The 17,045-nt window shown below is 39.4% G+C and overlaps 1 protein-coding gene across 4 annotated transcripts in view; it reads left to right on the top strand.

Annotated features, from left to right (window-relative positions):
• PSMF1 (proteasome inhibitor subunit 1) overlaps window positions 1–17,045 on the top strand; it is a 45,463-nt gene that overhangs the window by 23,933 nt on the left and 4,485 nt on the right. For all 4 annotated transcript variants that reach the window (XM_072800395.1, XM_072800399.1, XM_072800397.1 and 1 more), the window contains one exon: window positions 257–442. In XM_072800395.1, the coding sequence (XP_072656496.1) occupies window positions 257–442 (186 nt within the window). The remainder of the gene's footprint in view (window positions 1–256; window positions 443–17,045) is intronic.

Here is a 17,045-nt window from a genome sequence, read left to right as displayed (position 1 = left end):
GGGGTGGTAAATGAGGAGGGGCAACTCAGATGCCTAAGAAGCTTAGGCCCAAATCTCGGAGACATCACCGGGCTGTTGCCCCCCTCACACAGGTCCGCCGGGCGGCCCGTTCCCACCCTTGCAAACAGTCCACGCGCAAAGCCAAGAGCTGTCAGGGCCGCCGCCGCCGCCTCCGCCGTCGCCACTGCCGCCAGAATAGTGTATACAGGGTTGCCAGCCAGGTGCAAGCAGTTGACACCTCGTCTCCTTCCCGCAGGACCTATAAGAACAGTGAGGAACTTCGGTCTCGCATTGCGTCTGGGATCATTACACCTATCCATGAGCACTGGGACAAGGCTAGTGTCAGCAGTCTCCACCGGGAGTTTCCGCCTGCCACTGCCAGAGAGGTAGACCCCCTCCGGATTCACCCACAGCACCCACACACAAGCCGGCAGCCTCCCTGGTGAGTACAGAGCCCCCAGCAGGCAACTAACCCATGCTTCTGCAGGATTCTAGCCATAGTGATCCTGCCACTGGCCCCCTCTCTGGCCTCCATGTGTCTGCAACAAATTGTCAGTCTTGGTGGATGGAGACATAAGTGAAGCAGTGAGTTCTTGTACAACTCCTGATAACTACCTAGCTTCTTCTAGTAGCAGGGCCCCAGGCCAGGTATTTTAGGAAAATGGAGAGATGCAGAAGTACTTTTCCAGAGGGAATGTAAGCCAAATGTCTTGGCTATTTCATTTCATTCATGGTAGTCACCTAACCTCTTTGACAGCTTCAGAACTTTTCCAAAACAGCATGGAGTATGAGGATATCACATCCAAGATCTTAGCAGGTTAGGGTGGCAACGTCTATGACCGGAGACTCATGGTCTGAGGAAGGAGACAAGAATCGAGGGGAGATCTTAGTCTCTAGCTGAGACAGCACTTCCCAATTTGGAGTCTCCTGTGTGGTAGTAATGGGGGGGTTGCCTGGGGGTTCACTGTGGGGCCATAATAAGCACTCAGTAAGTGTTAACTGCCATTGTTATTTTATCCTGTTTTGCAGTTATTATCTTTGATTATATTAAGATTATATTTATTTTTTTATTAAAATGGGAAATTAATTTATTACAATAAAGTAATAATTGGTAAATTTCTTTGGCACTCTTCAGAATTCCTGTGGGGAGGGAAAATCATAAAAAGTAGTTGAAGGGTTGGAACATCTCATCTGATCTAACCTCCTTATTTTATCGACAGGAACAGAGGTAGAATGACCTGCCTAGGTCACCAGCCACTAATAAAGAAGCAGGGCCAGGGCTGCAGTTCAGGTGTCAAATCCCAGTGTAGTGCTCTGGCTGTCACATAACCAGAATATGGTGGCAAGCTTTAAGAATAAGCTCTCGACAGCAGTCAAGGGGGGGGTGAGGCGGATTTTTACACCTTAAGTAGATAGTAATTCTCAGCTCTCTCACACTCACTGCCCATGTCAAAACAAATATTCTGTGAAATCTCTTTTACTTCTCTTGAAATGAAATTCATAGATAATCTAACTGAATGCACACTTTAGAAGGAATCAGTATAAAGTCCTCCCTATAATATAAATGAGAAGTAGAAAGGTGGTAACTAATAAGATAATTTGTTTGTGTACATGCTTGAGCACAATTACACTGGAAAATATAGTCAGACACTTGCACTTGTATGTGTAATTATGTTGAATTTGACAGTAACAAAAGCTGGCATATACAGATGTATTATAACAGAACTCAAATACTACAAATTGTATTGCTGTTACTAACATGACTTTTCTGAAATGATGAACAGTTCCTAGGAGAATGGCAAACAAAATAGTAGATGGACAGTGTCTCATATGTAAAATCATCTTAGACTTGGGTAATTTATGAAGGCTTTGCACCTTCTTGAAAATCTAACAAGACTTTCAAAAGTATGGGATGCAAGTCATTCTTATAATGTAGAATTCATTATGTAGAATGTGCATTGTCTCTGGTATCTGCCTCTAAGTGCTGGGAGGACCCTGTAACCACTATAGTAAGCAAAAATCCTCCCAGGGCTTCCACAGTGGCCACCTGGAGGCTCTGCCACCCTAATTAGGAATCAGACCTGAAGTTTACAATTGTGAAGATAAAAATTCCTAGCTGAGGAAGATACATGAGGATACACGTATTCCAGCCAAAACTGGAACATGAAAAATTTTTACAGGATAAATTGACCTTGTTTTCATTGTCAAATAAATAAATGGCATGAGGAAAAAAGAAGAGTTATTAAAGAGTTATATCAACGAACTACAGTGTTGGATCTTGTTTGGATCTGTGGGGCCCTGATACCAAAATCAAAGCCCTCACAAGAAAACTACAAACCAGTATCCCTTTTGAACATAGATTTTTAAAGCCTTAAAGTACTAGCAAAAACAAATTCAGCAACATAGAAGAAGGATTATATACCATGACCAAAAAAAATTTATCCCAAAAATGATTGGTTTGACATCTGAAAATAAGTTAGTGTAACATACCACATTAATAGAACAAAAACCAAAGGTTCATCTCAGTGTATTGATAAAAAGCATTTGACAAATCTAACACCCTCTCATGATAAAAGCATTTAGCAATAGAAGTTTCTTAACTCAATATGTAGTGTCTGCAGAAAGTTAACAGCTAACATCCTACTTATGGAGAAAGACCAAATGCTTTCCCCCTAAGATCAGGAACAAGACAAGACTGTCTGCTCTTGTTACTTTTGTGTAATATCATACTTGAGATTTTAGCCAGGACAATCATTCAAGAAAAAGGAAAAGTATCTAGATTAAAAAGGAAGATGTAAAACAAACTCTGTTTGCCAATTACATGAGATCTCATATATAGGACATTCTAAGGAATCCTCTAAAAAATGTGTTTTACATAAACAAGTTCAGCAATGTGACAGGATAAATGATCAAAAAACAAAAATCAATGGTATTTCTACACATGCACAATGAACAATCTGAAAATTAAGGAAATGATTCCGTTTATAATAATACCCAAAAGAAAAACTACTTATGAATAAATTTAACAGAAGTTAATTTGTACACCGAAAACTGTAAAACATTGTTGAAAGAAATTAAGGAAGCTCTAAATAATGGAAAGACATTCTGTGTTCATAAATAGGAAGATTTACTATTCTCCAAATTGATCTACATATTTAATGCAGTCCCAATCCCAGAGTTTTTTGTTTGCAGATTTTTTGTTTTCAAATTGTCAAGCTGATCCTAAAATTCATATGGAAATGCAAGGGTATCAGAATAACTAAAGCAATTTTGAAAAAGAAAAAAGAAGACTCACACTTTCCAATTTCAAAACTTATTACAAAGCTACAGTAATCAAGACAGTGTGGTACTGGAATAAGGATAGACATAGCTGAGGGAATAGAATTGAGATCCAGAAATAAACCTGTACATTCATGGGCAATTGATTTCAACAAATGTGCCAAGACAATTCAATGGGGAAACAATAGTCTTTTCAAATGATACTGGAACAACTCTATATCCACAGCCAAAAGAATGCAGTTGGACCCCTTCCTTACACGAAAAGCAACTTAAAAATGGATCATAGACCTAAGCATAAGAGAACTATAACACTCCTAGCAGAACACAGGAATAAATCTTCATGATCTTGTGTTCCACAGTAGTTTCTTAGATACAATACCTAAAGCCCAAATTGGACTTCGTCAAAATTAAAATCTTTTGTGCTTTAAAGAACAGCATCAAAATGAAAGGATAACTCCTAGAATGGGAGAAAGCATTTGCAAATCAGAGTTGATAGTACGCTTGTATCCAGAATATATAACCCTTACAACTCAGTAATAAAATTTAAAAATGGTTCAAAAGTGTCCAAGTGGCACATGAGCCTGTGAAAATTCCCTAATTAATCATTAGGGAAATGGAACTCCAAACCACAGTGAAATAGCACTTGTTTGTGCACATGATCATGTACAAACTTCTGTACATGGATATCCATAGTATTATTCATACTAGCCAAAAAGTCAAAACAGCCTATTATGCATCAGCTGATGATCAAGTACACAAACGTGAAACACGTATACCGTGGAATGTTAATTCAGCAGTAAAAAGAGGATGAAGTACTTGATGGATGTCACAACCTGTGTGAGCCTTGAAAACATGCTAAGTGAGAAGAGCTACATATTATGTGATTTTATGTGAAATGTCTGGAATAGGCAAATCCATAGAGACCAGGCAGGTTAGTAGTTGCCACAAACTGAAGTGGAGGGTTTAGTGGGCATGATGAATAGGGTGGGACTGCTAATGGGTACAGGGTTTCTCTTTGTGGTTCAGAAAATATTCTAATTAGAATATTTACATACTCTGTGAACATCTAAAGACCACTGTATATTTTAACTGGATAAATTGTATATGAAATATATCTCAATAAACTAAAAAAAAAAAAAAAAGTCCTAGCCTTAGCTTAGGAAATGTGAACATATAACAGTAGAAATGAGGTTCCTGGGTTCAAATCATAAGAGAATTGATAATAATTGTTCATGATTGAGACTTTGTGTCTTTCCTTCTATTAGAGAGTAGTTAGTTAGTACCTAAATGATATTTTATGGGTTTATCATCATACGAGCAAAAATGGTTTACTTAAAATTCACTGCTGACTGCTTTCCCCCTTAGGAACAAGGCACAGATATCACCCATACCGCTCTTTTTTTTTTCTTTTTTTTTTTTTTTTAAAAAAAAAAAAAGATTTTATTTAGAGAGGTAGAGAGACAGGCAGAGGGAGAAGCAGGCTCCATTCAGGGATGATCCTGACACGGGACTCAATCCTGGGACTCCAGGATCACGTCCTGGGCCAAAGGCAGGCCTTAAACCGCTGAGCCACCCAGGGATTCCCCTACCCTCACCACTCTTATTTGGGTAGTACTGGAAAATTTTGCTACCACATTAAGACAAGAAATAAAACTGATACAGTTAAGAGAGGAAGAAATAAAACAGTTCATGTTCGCAGGTAACATTATGGTCTACATAGAAAATCCCAGGGAATCTACCAAATAATAGCAGTAACAACAGTAATTAATAATGAGTTCAGCAAGGGTACCAGCTCAGGGCTCAGAAAGAATGTGAGCTGATAGCTCAAATGAGATCACAAATTTAAATGTGAAACTTAATGCTGCAACACTGTAAAGGAAGGACACTAAAAGCACAGTCTGTAACAGGAAGAAATGGTTACATTATACTTCATCAAAGTTAAAAATGTTTGCTTTGTGAAAGACCCTGTTAAGAGAATGAGATAAACTACAGACTGGGAGAAAATGTTTGCAAACGATGCATCTGACAAAGCAATCAAGCAATCTGACAAAGCAATCATATCTAGAAAGATACAGAACACTCAAAAGTGTACAGGTTAAGAAAAACAATCCAATTAGAAAATGGGACAAGATGTGAAGAGATAGTACACTGAAAAGGATACGCAGATGGCACATAGCAGGTGAAAAGGTATTCAGCACCAATAGCCATTAGGGAAATGCAAATTACGCAAATCCTTCACACCTACTAGAATGGCTAAAATGTTTTAAAATGCTGGAGAGGGTGCAGAGAAACTCAATCTCTTATTCATTGCTTGTGGGAACATAAAATGGTATGGCCACTCAAGAACACTGGCAGTTTCTTTTCTTTTTTTTTTTTTTAAGATTTTATTTATCAGTGAGAGACACACAGAGAGAAAGAGGGAGGGCAGAGACACAGGCAGAGGGAGAAGCAGGCTCCATGCAGGGAGCCTGATGCAGGACTTGATCCCAGGACTCCAGGATAATGCCCCGGGCCAAAGGCAGGCGCTAAACCACTGAGCCACCCAGGGATCCCCAAACATTGGCAGTTTCTTAAACGCTTCCTAGTATGATCTAGGAATCTTACCCCTAGGTGTTTATCTTAGAGAAACAAAAATTATGCACACAAAAGCTTGTACACAGATGTTCGTAGCAGCTTTATTTGTAACAGCCAAAAACTGGAAGCAATCCAGATGTGCCTGAATTGTTAAGTGGGTAAGCATGCTGCAGTGCAGCCTGTGGAATACTACTCAGCAATGTGAAGGAGTGACATTTAGGATGGACCCCAGGGTCATCATGCTGAATGAAAAAAGCCAATTCCAAACGATCATATGCTGTACAATTCCACTTACACATTTTCAAAATGACAGTATTAATAGACATGCTAAACAGATTAGTGGTTGCCAGACGTTAGGGATGGGGACAGGCTGTAGGTGTGATTATAAAGGTGGGCGGGGTAGCATGAGGGAGCTTTGTGGTGGTATAACTTGGAGAAAACTGGATTTCTCTGCACTATTTTTCCTGTAACTCTTTTTATTTTAAAATACACAGTATTTAAAAATGTTGGTGCTAAGGAGCCACTTAGGTTCTTAAGGCCACAGTATTTCTTGAGCTCACTAGGTGTGGGCCCTAGATCTAGCCTTGGGTGCTTCATGAAGACCAGTGATGCCTTCTGCTCCTGCTGTCATCTCATCAGTATACTGGGGAGCACATGGAAGAAGAGCCTGAACCACACTTGGTGTTCAGGGAAGGCTTCAGCAAGAAGAGACTGACCTTTCAGTGGGCTCCTAGAGAATGAGAAAGATGTGTTAGTCAGTGAAGAGTAGAGTAGGAAGCGTGTTCCAGCATGAAGGCCTGTCCTATACAGAGCCCTGGAAGGATAGGAAGTGGTTAGAGTCTAGTGCGGTGGTGGGGATAGGGAGGGGGACAATGTTTAAGGCTGAATGCTGAGCCTCATTGTTTCAGCATACCACTCTTAGCACAGGGGACTTGGTCCCTTTTTTCCACATCCACACCCTCGCCCCCCCATATCAACAAGAGAGTATTTATATGGTATTCTAGAGCACAGGCTTTGGAGTTGATCAGCTAGATTCAAACCCTGACCTTGTAGCTCTACCTGTCCTTCAGTGAGCACACTTAGCTCTGGGAGGATCTTGGTCCCCTGATCTGCACTCTGAGAATTATTACGCCTATTTTATTATTATTCCTGTATCTCTTAATATTGATATGTAGGTGAATGTCATGTGTCAAGTTCATTGGTCAGAATATAGTAAAGGTTTGATAAATACCCAGTGGATCCCATTCATGGTCAAGCTCAAAACCAGACTACCAGGGTTAATTAGTAGAGGGTCCTCCCAAAGACAGAACCTTGTTTTATATTTTTAAAGACCTAGCCTCTTCCCCCCAGAAAAGGATTTGATGTAGTAGTGGAGCCACTTAGATGTGAGAGTATGGACCTGGAGGGTGGGTTGGGTGACTATATTTAGGCCCCAGGCCCTTATAAACATAGTCTCTTTATCATCCATATTGGCTGTGTTTATCGAGGAGGGGAATAACTGCCATTTCTTGGCTGTTTGGCCATGTGTTGACCACTGAACTAGGTGATTTCATTTATGGTTGCTCATCTTCCAGACAGATCTGTGCGATCACTAGGATCCCAGCTTTACACAGGAGGAGAAGGTGGATAAGGACATAGCGTAACTGTCCAGTTACCTCACTGGGAGGTAAAGACTGGGCCCAGTCTGCCATTAAGTGGTTCTAACTCTGCTTATGCTTTCCCCACTGCACTATCCAGTTTTAGTTCATGTAATAATCAATTTGTGTACAAATTCAATATAGTGAGTGCATGTGGAGCGTGGAGAAAAATCCATCCCCTTGCCCTCCCTCAGCTAGGTCTTTCTCAAGCAGATCCGTCTCCCAGGACCAGGACATTAAACTACAAGACATGGTTGGAGAGGAGGCGGAATGTTTAGAAGGCTTTTTGTCAGCCACTCACCCCCACCCCCACTCTTCACCAGTCCCCTTCCTCTGTCAGCACAGATGTCTGGAATGACACCATTCCTTTATTAGAGCCCCCACTACCACCAAGTTGCTGAGCAACCAGCACTCACACTTTCACCTTTTTGTTTTTCCCTCAAATGCAGGATTTGGGGGTGGGGCTTTAGAGCAGGAAGGAGGGAAAGAGCAACTTAGGAGCCGGCCCATCTGGCTGCTGCAGGGTGTTAATTAGCCCATCACTGAACAGCCGAGGCTTGTGCTCTGAGCCGGGAAATAGCAGCCTCTGCCTCCTTCCTGTAGGACACGGTCCTGTGTTTCACTGCTTGCCTTCCACACCCCATCTTGTCTAGTCCACCCCTGGAAACCTCCAGAAGCAAACACATCAAATGTCTGTTGCAGTGCAGAAAGAGATTTGCCTCCCTGAGTGCAGAGACATGTACTGGGAGCTTGTCAAGGATACTGGTCTGCCGGTTTGATGCTGGCTGCTTCTAGGCCAGGAGTACACATGGAGAGGACATTCCATTGTGATGGAGAATTGGTTGTGAAAAGTAGGTCTGTTTACTCCTGAAATCTCTAGGGAAGAATTACTGAAAACAGCCCATCTGTAAGGGAACGGTTTTTTGGTTTTGTTGTTTTGTTTTTGTTTTTGTTTTAATCTAAGCCTAACTTTTGTTGTTGTTGTCTTAAAATTCTAACCCATTTCACTTTGCTCCATCTGTCCTCATTCAGACTGTATGCCCCAAATCTATTCGCTGTTTTGAAAAACCAGTTTTTCTTATGCTCAACTGGCTTCACTAAAAATAAATCCTTAGATATAGAACTCTTGCCATTCAAAATTCATTTTCAGTCCCAATCTGTCTCTTTACATATTTTTAATGTTTCCAATATTTTGTGTTCTGCATTTTCCTTTTAAATCTGTTTACTAAAATGCTAAATATATCTTTTTTTAGTATCTGATATTTTATTTTGCTGATATGCTGTAGTTTGCCTAACCTCCATGGGATATTTTAAATATGTTCAATTTTTCATTTTAAATAGTAAGGCTATATGCAGCTGTATATAGTTTTTTTCTTTAACTTCATTGAGTTATATTTTCTATGCTGGTGGATCTCAACATTTTTGGTCTCAGAAACCTTGAACTCTGAATCATTGAGGAGAAATCACTAAATTTTGAATTATTAAAGAGTTCTTGTTGGGGTTCAATCAATATTTATCATATTAGAAGTTACAACTAAAATTTTTAAATTACACATTAATTTATTTAAAAATAACAATAATAAACCCACTACATGTTAACACAAATAGAAATTTTTACAGAACTATCTATTTTTTCCCCAAACACAAAAATTTTATGAAAAGAATGACTTGTTTCATATTGTTGCGACCTGTTTATCATTAGGTATGGAAGACAACTAGATTCTCATTTCCATCCAGGACCCTGAGATCTTGACCTGAGCCAAAGGCAGATGCTTAACCAACTGAGCCACCTAGGTACCCCAAAAGCAGATAGCTTCTAAGATGAAATAGTTTTGATCTCATGGACCCCCTGAAATGAAATGAATTTCAGGGACCTCCAAGATTCTGTGGAGGACATTTTGAATCCTTTCTCTTTTAAAAATGTTTACAAGCCCTTTTAGATATCCCCTTTTGTTGAAGCATCTTCCAAATCAGTCTCGACCATTTCTCTCTTTGGTTGTCTTATCTTTTTATGATTTGTAGGCATTATTTGTATATTCTTGATTTTAGTTCTGTGTCAGATAAATGTATTAGAAATATTTTCCCTTTATACTTTGGCTTTTCACTCTGTAATAAAATGTTCTTAATTTTTATGTAATCTAGCTTCTCAATGCTTTTCCTTTGTTTGGTGTTTTTTTGATCTGTTGAGAAATCTTTGCCCTACCCTAAGGTCATGGAGAATTCCTCATATATATCTTCTAGAAGCTTTGTTGTTTTACCTTTTGTATTTAGATCTATAATCTACTTGAAATTAATTTTTATGTGTGGTACAAGATAGGTTGATATTTTACTATGTTGATAAGTTGATCCTCCATATTTTGAGAAGAATTCTCCTCTACCTATGCCACCCTAATAATCAAATTTTCATTTTTCACTGCTCTTGAAACTATTATTCCCTGTTCTTAAATTTTGCCCTCATTGCTTTTCATCTTAGAGCCAAATAAACTTGATCTCTTTAGTTTCTCCCATGGATGGCAAAGCTAGTTCAATAATAATTATACAACCACTGCTTACTGAGTGCCAACTGTTTGAAGCAACAGGCGAGGCATATCATCCATATTCTCTTACTTAATCCTCTCAACCCTATAAGATTGATAAGGGCTATCCCCATTTTACAAGTAAGAAAATTGAGGCTCATGTATAATAAGTAACTTGATCACAAGCAGTAGAAAGCAGAAGTTGTGATATAATAATAGAATATTAGATACCATTTATTGAACTCTTTGCTACATACCAGGTGTTATGCTTTTGTAAATACTCTCATTTGATACTTAACCTTGAGAAATAAATACAGTTATCATATTTCGCAGTAGAGAAAGCTAGGTGCTGTTGTCATCTCCATTTAAAGAAAAGAAAACTGAGGCATAGAGAGGTTAATTAACTTATCCAAACCAACACAGCTCATAAACACCTGGAGCAGGATTCAGCCCTTATTACTTCCTCCTTGTAACACACATATCAGCAATCATTTTGAAAGAAACAATCTTGTCTTGGATTGTTCTGAGAACAGATTAAGTAGTGTGGTTGGAGCACAGTAAATTGGTGGGGTACAGATGGGTGATGACACTGCAGGGGTAAGCATGGGCCAGGGCATTCAGAGCCTTAGGGGCAAGATCAGAAGCAGTAGGAACCCCTGGGTGTGTTTAACAAAAGAGGGACTTCATCCTGTTTACATTTTATTTTTGAATCTCTAGCTCCTTTGTAGAGAATGGATTATAAAAGAATAAGAGTAGAAACATGAAGACCAGGTCAAGAGCTGACACAGGCACCCAGGCAAGAAACAGTAGTAGTAGGTAGTAAATGGTGGCAGGCAAGGCAGATGATCTTGGGTATATTTGGAAGTACACCTGACAGAACTTGCTGATGGGTTGGCTTAACAAAGAGGAGACAAATCAAGGATGATACATGGGAAGTCATTTCTAATTTGGGGCTACCACAGCTAACACCTCAGTGAACATACATTCACACTCAGAGCACATCTCTGAATATGTCCTTAGCATGCATTGCTGAAAGTAGAGTTGCTCCATTAAGGACTAAGCATGTTTTTAAAGATTTTGATGTTGCCCAGTTGTGCTCCTAAACAGTTGTACTACTTGTCATTCCCGCTATATTTTAAAGTTTCCAGATCCTTGCCATATTGCTGGGTTTAGTCCCCTTTTTCTTTCAAATTATTTAGAAAAGCATTATCCCCATAATATTTGTAAGTTGATCGAACGTGAATTCAGTTCCTTGTTTTTGTATGACTTGAGGTCCCCATTCCTCATTGGCTGTTGGCTGAGGGCCTCTCTCAGCTCCTGAAGACTTCCGACACCTCTTCTCACAGGCCTCCATCTACAAAGCCAGCAATAGTTTGTCAAGTCTTGCCCATGCTTTTGACTCTTCCCTTCCACCTTCTCTTCTACTGCCAGCTAGAGAAAGTGTTCTGCTTTTTAAGGGCCCATGTGAGCAGATTAGCCTGTTCAGATCATCTCCCCTTTTTGAAGTCAACTGTACTATACTATAGCAACTTGCTATAAAACAATCACAAGAGTGATTTCTCATACCCAAGTTCTGGGGATTAGACAGTGTGGAATACTAAGAGCGACCATTTCTAGAGATTTTACCTACCACAGTCTACCCTCTGGCCTCCCAAATGCAAAATGCATCTTCCCTCCCCTAAGGTTCTGAAGAGTCTTACCCATTGCTACTCAGCTCAGTGTCCACTCTTACCTGAATCTCATCAGTTTGCAGGACCCAAATCTCACCTTCTGAATTACCTAAGTCAGATGCAGTTGAGGGTCCCAGACACAACTCTTTTCTTTTGACCAGAGAAATAGGTTGCCCCCATCATATCATGGTGGGACAGGCAGAGGATAACAGTTACACAAAAGTTATTCATTGTACCGTTCTTTATAGTTACTCAGATCAGAAGCAATACTAGTACCTACAGTAGAAGATTAAATGTTAAAAATTTGCTTCACTTGAGTGATTATTAGTTGATCATTAAAAATGACAATAGCAAAGACAGACAACTCAAGAAATATAGGACATAAGTGGAGGAAAACCATGGGACCTGAAATTACAACACTATACTTTTATAAAAGCATGTTTATGAAAGAAGACTAGAAAAGAACAAAAAGAATCATTATGTTAGATTATGGTGACATTTTTCTTACAGTTAGTATAATGTATGCATATCTTTTTTTTCTTTTAAAAATCTTTGTTCACCTAGCCTAAAAGCACAATACTTCCCAGCCATTTTCAGTCCCCAGCTAACCCTTGAACTCACAGGATATTCTCAGGGTGGGGAAAAGGAAAGGGTTCATGCCCTGCTTGCTCAGAGCACTCTACTACATGAGCACATACATGCTTTTGTCTACAGTTCTCAGCATCTCCATGTCCCCAGTCCTAGGTTTCCACACTTAGTAGAACAAAGTAAATAATTCCAGACCACCAAAATTTCATAGCTGAACTTGAACCTGACAGGCCTAGCCATCTGTGTTCCCCAGACTAGCAAAATCATGTCACTTGGGAGCTTATAAAAAATGCAGAATATCAAGTCCCATTCTTGGTCTTCCGTATTAAAATCTACAGTTTAGTAAGATCTCCCACTGATTAATGTGCACAGTACAGTTTGAGTAAAACTGCCTAGGTGGTTCAGACAATGCTTTGTAGCACATATGTGGTACAAAACTGAATAGCACTGCAAAAGGCGTTGAAAACAGACTGACATTGAAACCAGAATTTGGATTCTGAACCCAGCTATGTTGATTGCCTACTAAAACAAAAATACCAGGATTCATCGAGCCTCATAACAAATGTTCAAGTTTTGCCGGATACAGTCCTAAATCACTGGGCATACAAAGAACCAAGGAAACTTCAACTCACAAAAAAACAACAAACAGATGCCAGCACCAAAATGACACAGATGTTGGAATTATCTGGCAAGCAAAGATATTAAGTAGCTATTATAAAAATGCTCCAAGAAGTGAAGACAGATAGTCTTGAAATGAGTGGGATAATAGGTCTCAGCAAAGAAATAGAAGATAAAAGAAGAGCCAAATGGAAATTTTAGAAATGAAAAATAATCAAAATAACCTCACTGGATGAATGAGTATCAGAATGGAAATAACAGAAGAAAGAGTGAACTTAAAGATAGAGCACTAGAAATTATCCTGTCTGAACACAGAGAAAAAGAAAGATTTAAAAATGAAGTTTCAGGGATTTGTGAGCCAATTATAAAAAGTCTAACATTGCGGTGATCAGAGTCTCAGAGGAAGAGGAGAAAGAGTACAGTACAGAAAAATTATTTCAAGAGAATAATGGATGAAATTTCCCAGATTTGGCAAAAGACATAAACCCACAAATTCAAAAAGCTCAGCAAACCCTGGATAGGATAAACCCAAGGAAGTCCATGCACAGACATCTAATCACACTGCTAAAAACTAAAAATCAAGAAAAAAAAATAATGAAAGCGTAGGGAAAAACAATGACTTGCTTATAGAAGAGTAAGAACTTGAGTGTGGATTTCTCATTAGAGATCATGGACACCAGGAAGAAGTAGATCAATATTCGTAAAATAAGAAGAATTGTTAACCCAGAATTCTGTATCCAGCAAATATTTTGCTTTATTTCCGAAGGATATTAAGATATTCTTAGTGAAAGGACACTAAGAGAATTTATAGTCAACAGCTCTTCTCAAAAGGAATTGCTAAAGGAAGTTCTTCAGACAGAAGGGAAATGATACCAGATGGAGACTTGGAACATCAGGAATAAAAGAAAGCAATAGAAATGGTAAATGTCTGAGTAAATATAATTCACTGTTCCAATCTTGAATTCTCCAAAATGTGTTAGAGTTGAAAGCAAAAATTGAGCATCTTAGTGTATGTTAGTGTAATGTGGAACAACTGCAGCATAAAGGGAGGAGAATAAATGGACCTGTATGTGCTGGTTTGTTCTCTGCCTTCTACTTGAAATGGTAAAATAACTGGGGTTTTTAAAAAAGATTTTATTTATTTATTTGAGAAACAGAGAGCACAAGTAGGGTGAGGGGTAGAGGGAGAAGCAGATTCCCCACTGGGCAAGGAGCCTGACTTGGGTCTTGATCCCAGAACTCCAAGATAATGACCTGAGCCAAAGGCAGACATTTAACTGACTGAGCCACCCAGATGCCCCTAAAATACTGTTTCTAAGTAGACTGAAGAAATTAAGTACACTCAATCCCTGGAGCAACCACTGGGAAAGCAACTCTGCAAAGAGATCTAGTCAGAAACACTAAAATTGAATAAAAAAGAGAGAGGAAACAGAGGAATGAAAAACAGGGAACAGTTGGAAAACAAATAATAAATGGTAGATATAAATCTAAATATCTCACCAAAAAATCACATTAAATGTAAACGGTTTCAACACATCAGTTAAAACAGCATGGTTTTTGAAGTTGGGCCGACACTTAACTACCTGTGTGGCCTTGTATAGAAACCTTGCTTCTGTGAGCTTCAGTTTACTCATCTGTAAAATAATCCTAAAGAACATATGTACTTAGAGGGCTGCTGCAAAGATGAAATAAGATAATATATATAAGGAGTTGAACACATTCATCTGTTTAAAAAAATAGAGATATATACTTGCTGTCTATATATGCAGAGTATCTTTGGGAAGACATGTAAGAAACTGATATCTTAGTTGTCTATAGGAAGACCTGGGAGGCTGGGAACAGGGGTGAGAGGGATCATTTTTACTTTGATGGGCCCACAGTCTTTTATGTGCAATTTTGAAATCAAAAGAGCTCTGAAAACCAGGTATTGGTTTTGTTTTGTTTTTTCCGTAAGACTGGTACAAAACCTTTTTTAGGTAGCAGAAGTGAGGAGTGTTGTTTTTATCTAGGAGGAGGGGGAGCACAGAAGGAGGAAATTGTGGTCAGGATCACACTCAAATCCCCTAGCGGAGCCCCTATAGGAGCTAGGACATACCACCACATGAACCCAGCCAGGCACTTTTGCCTACAGCATTAGTGTGTAACACTCTCCTTCAGTTGATTTCAGATGAAGTAGTAGGGGCTTGATTTCAGAAACTATATACAAAAATTACCTTTTAATTCTTGTAATCTGCCTCATTCAACACATTCTGGACTGAGACTATTTTAATGTGGGTTCTGAGCATGTATTTAACAAGTTCAGAGTAGTGTGCATGTGTTATAATGAAGGCTGCATTAAGTATGTTGAGTCAAAGGATATGCTGTGACAATTTCAAGTACACAGTGGTTGGGGTGGGCCTGGCAGCTGCCTTTCCAGCCTTCATTGTTCCCTTTTTCTTCCCCTGTGCCATGCTCTGTGGCCTAGGAGAGAGAAAGAAAGCTGTGTGTTTCAGGAGCAATTTGGCTCTCTGTCCCAGGCATTTTTATAGCCATTTGAAGCCCCTTCTGTTTGCTGATCTGTACCAGAGCAGGTCTTGGGGATAACAAGTAAGATACTCTCAGCTCTCCAGTATACCTGGTGTATCAAGGGTGGCAGGATGATAACAGAGGTCACCAGAAATTTCCACCACCAGCTCCATGAACCATGACTTGGGAACAGTTATCTAGGTCAGGAAAAATTCCTTCCCTTGGAAATCTAGCCACGTCCACCTAAATTACAGTATCTTTTCTAGCATTATTAGGTAGAACTGACTGAAGAAACACCTCATTTAGATTTTTTTTTCCCAGTTCTTTAACTAAGGGCTTCTTACCTATAAGCATTTATTAGCTGCTGTTTACAAGTTTACAAAGCTCCTAAGGTCTGGCAAGACCCGCCCTCCCCCACCGCCGCCCCACCCCAAACCCAGAACTGCCAGGTTCATATTGCTCACTAGGGCTCCAGGCAGACTCCAAAGCACACTTTTGCAAATTCTAAATCTTTTTTGTTTTTATTATATCTATATCCTTTATAGAAAAAAAACAGGAAAGTATAAAGAAAATCATCCCAGGAGCAACTATCACTGTTTATATTTTCAGTGTGATTCTTTCTAGTTTTATTTATACATACACACCCACACACACATTTCTCACCCTTGATTTCCTAGACTCTCCCTTTTCCCCCACAGTCAACACCAGAGCATAAGCATTTTTTTCTTATCAGTTTAAAACACTCTAAGAATATATGGTCTTCATAATTGCATTTAGGAATATACCGTAACATGCTTATCTGGCTGCTATCTAGGCCAGTTCCAGTTCCCTTGATTAAAGCTTCTATGTGATATTTTCATTTGAATGATGTGTTCTTTAAGACAGATACCTAGATATAAAACTATTGGATCAAAGAGTATGAAAATGGGCAGCCCTGGTGGTGCAGCGGTTTAGTGCCGCCTGCAGGCCGGGGTGTGATCCTGGAGTCCCAGGATCGAGTTCCACATTGGGCTCCCTGCATGGGGCCTGCTTCTCCCTCTGCCTGTGTCTCTGCCTTTCTCTCTCGCTCTGTGTCTCTCATGAATAAATAAAAAATAAAATCTTAAAAAAAAAAAAAAGTATGAAAATACCTGACTTTTGAAAGACGCATATGTGGTATATACGTTAGACAGTATAGAACTGCTCTCCAGAAAGCATGCCCTCATTTCATGCTCCTAGCTCGTGCATACCCAGGGAGAGCAAAAATGGGCTCTTGGTATGGGGGTGAAAAACTCTGAGGTTGCAGTGGTTTGTGGCCCTCCAGCGGGCTGCAGTGAGTACACAGATACATGGTGTCTGTGGGATTGAAGTGTCATACAGAGGCCATCATGGAAAAAGGCCGAGGAGCCCTGTTCTAGCTGTGTGTGGGCACCCATTTCACTCCACTCCTGGAAGCTTTTAAATCTTAGTCTTGGAGTTCTGGTTTTGGTTTTCCGATATTTTCTGATCTAAAAGTTCTTGGTTCTTTACACAAAGTTTAAGAACTTGAGAAATGTGTAAATAAATAAAATTTATCTGGAGGTTACCACAGTTAATATTTGTATTTTTGACAGTCTGGAGATCCTCCTTGTTTTCAGCTTCGTGTTCAGCTCCTTTCCTATTGCCTCTGTAATATTATC

This window comes from Canis lupus, chromosome 26 (assembly GCF_048164855.1).
Source record: "Canis lupus baileyi chromosome 26, mCanLup2.hap1, whole genome shotgun sequence".
In the NCBI taxonomy this organism is placed as follows: domain Eukaryota; kingdom Metazoa; phylum Chordata; class Mammalia; order Carnivora; family Canidae; genus Canis; species Canis lupus.
Note: the sequence above shows the minus strand (reverse complement) of the source record. Positions and strands in the feature narration are given on the sequence as shown.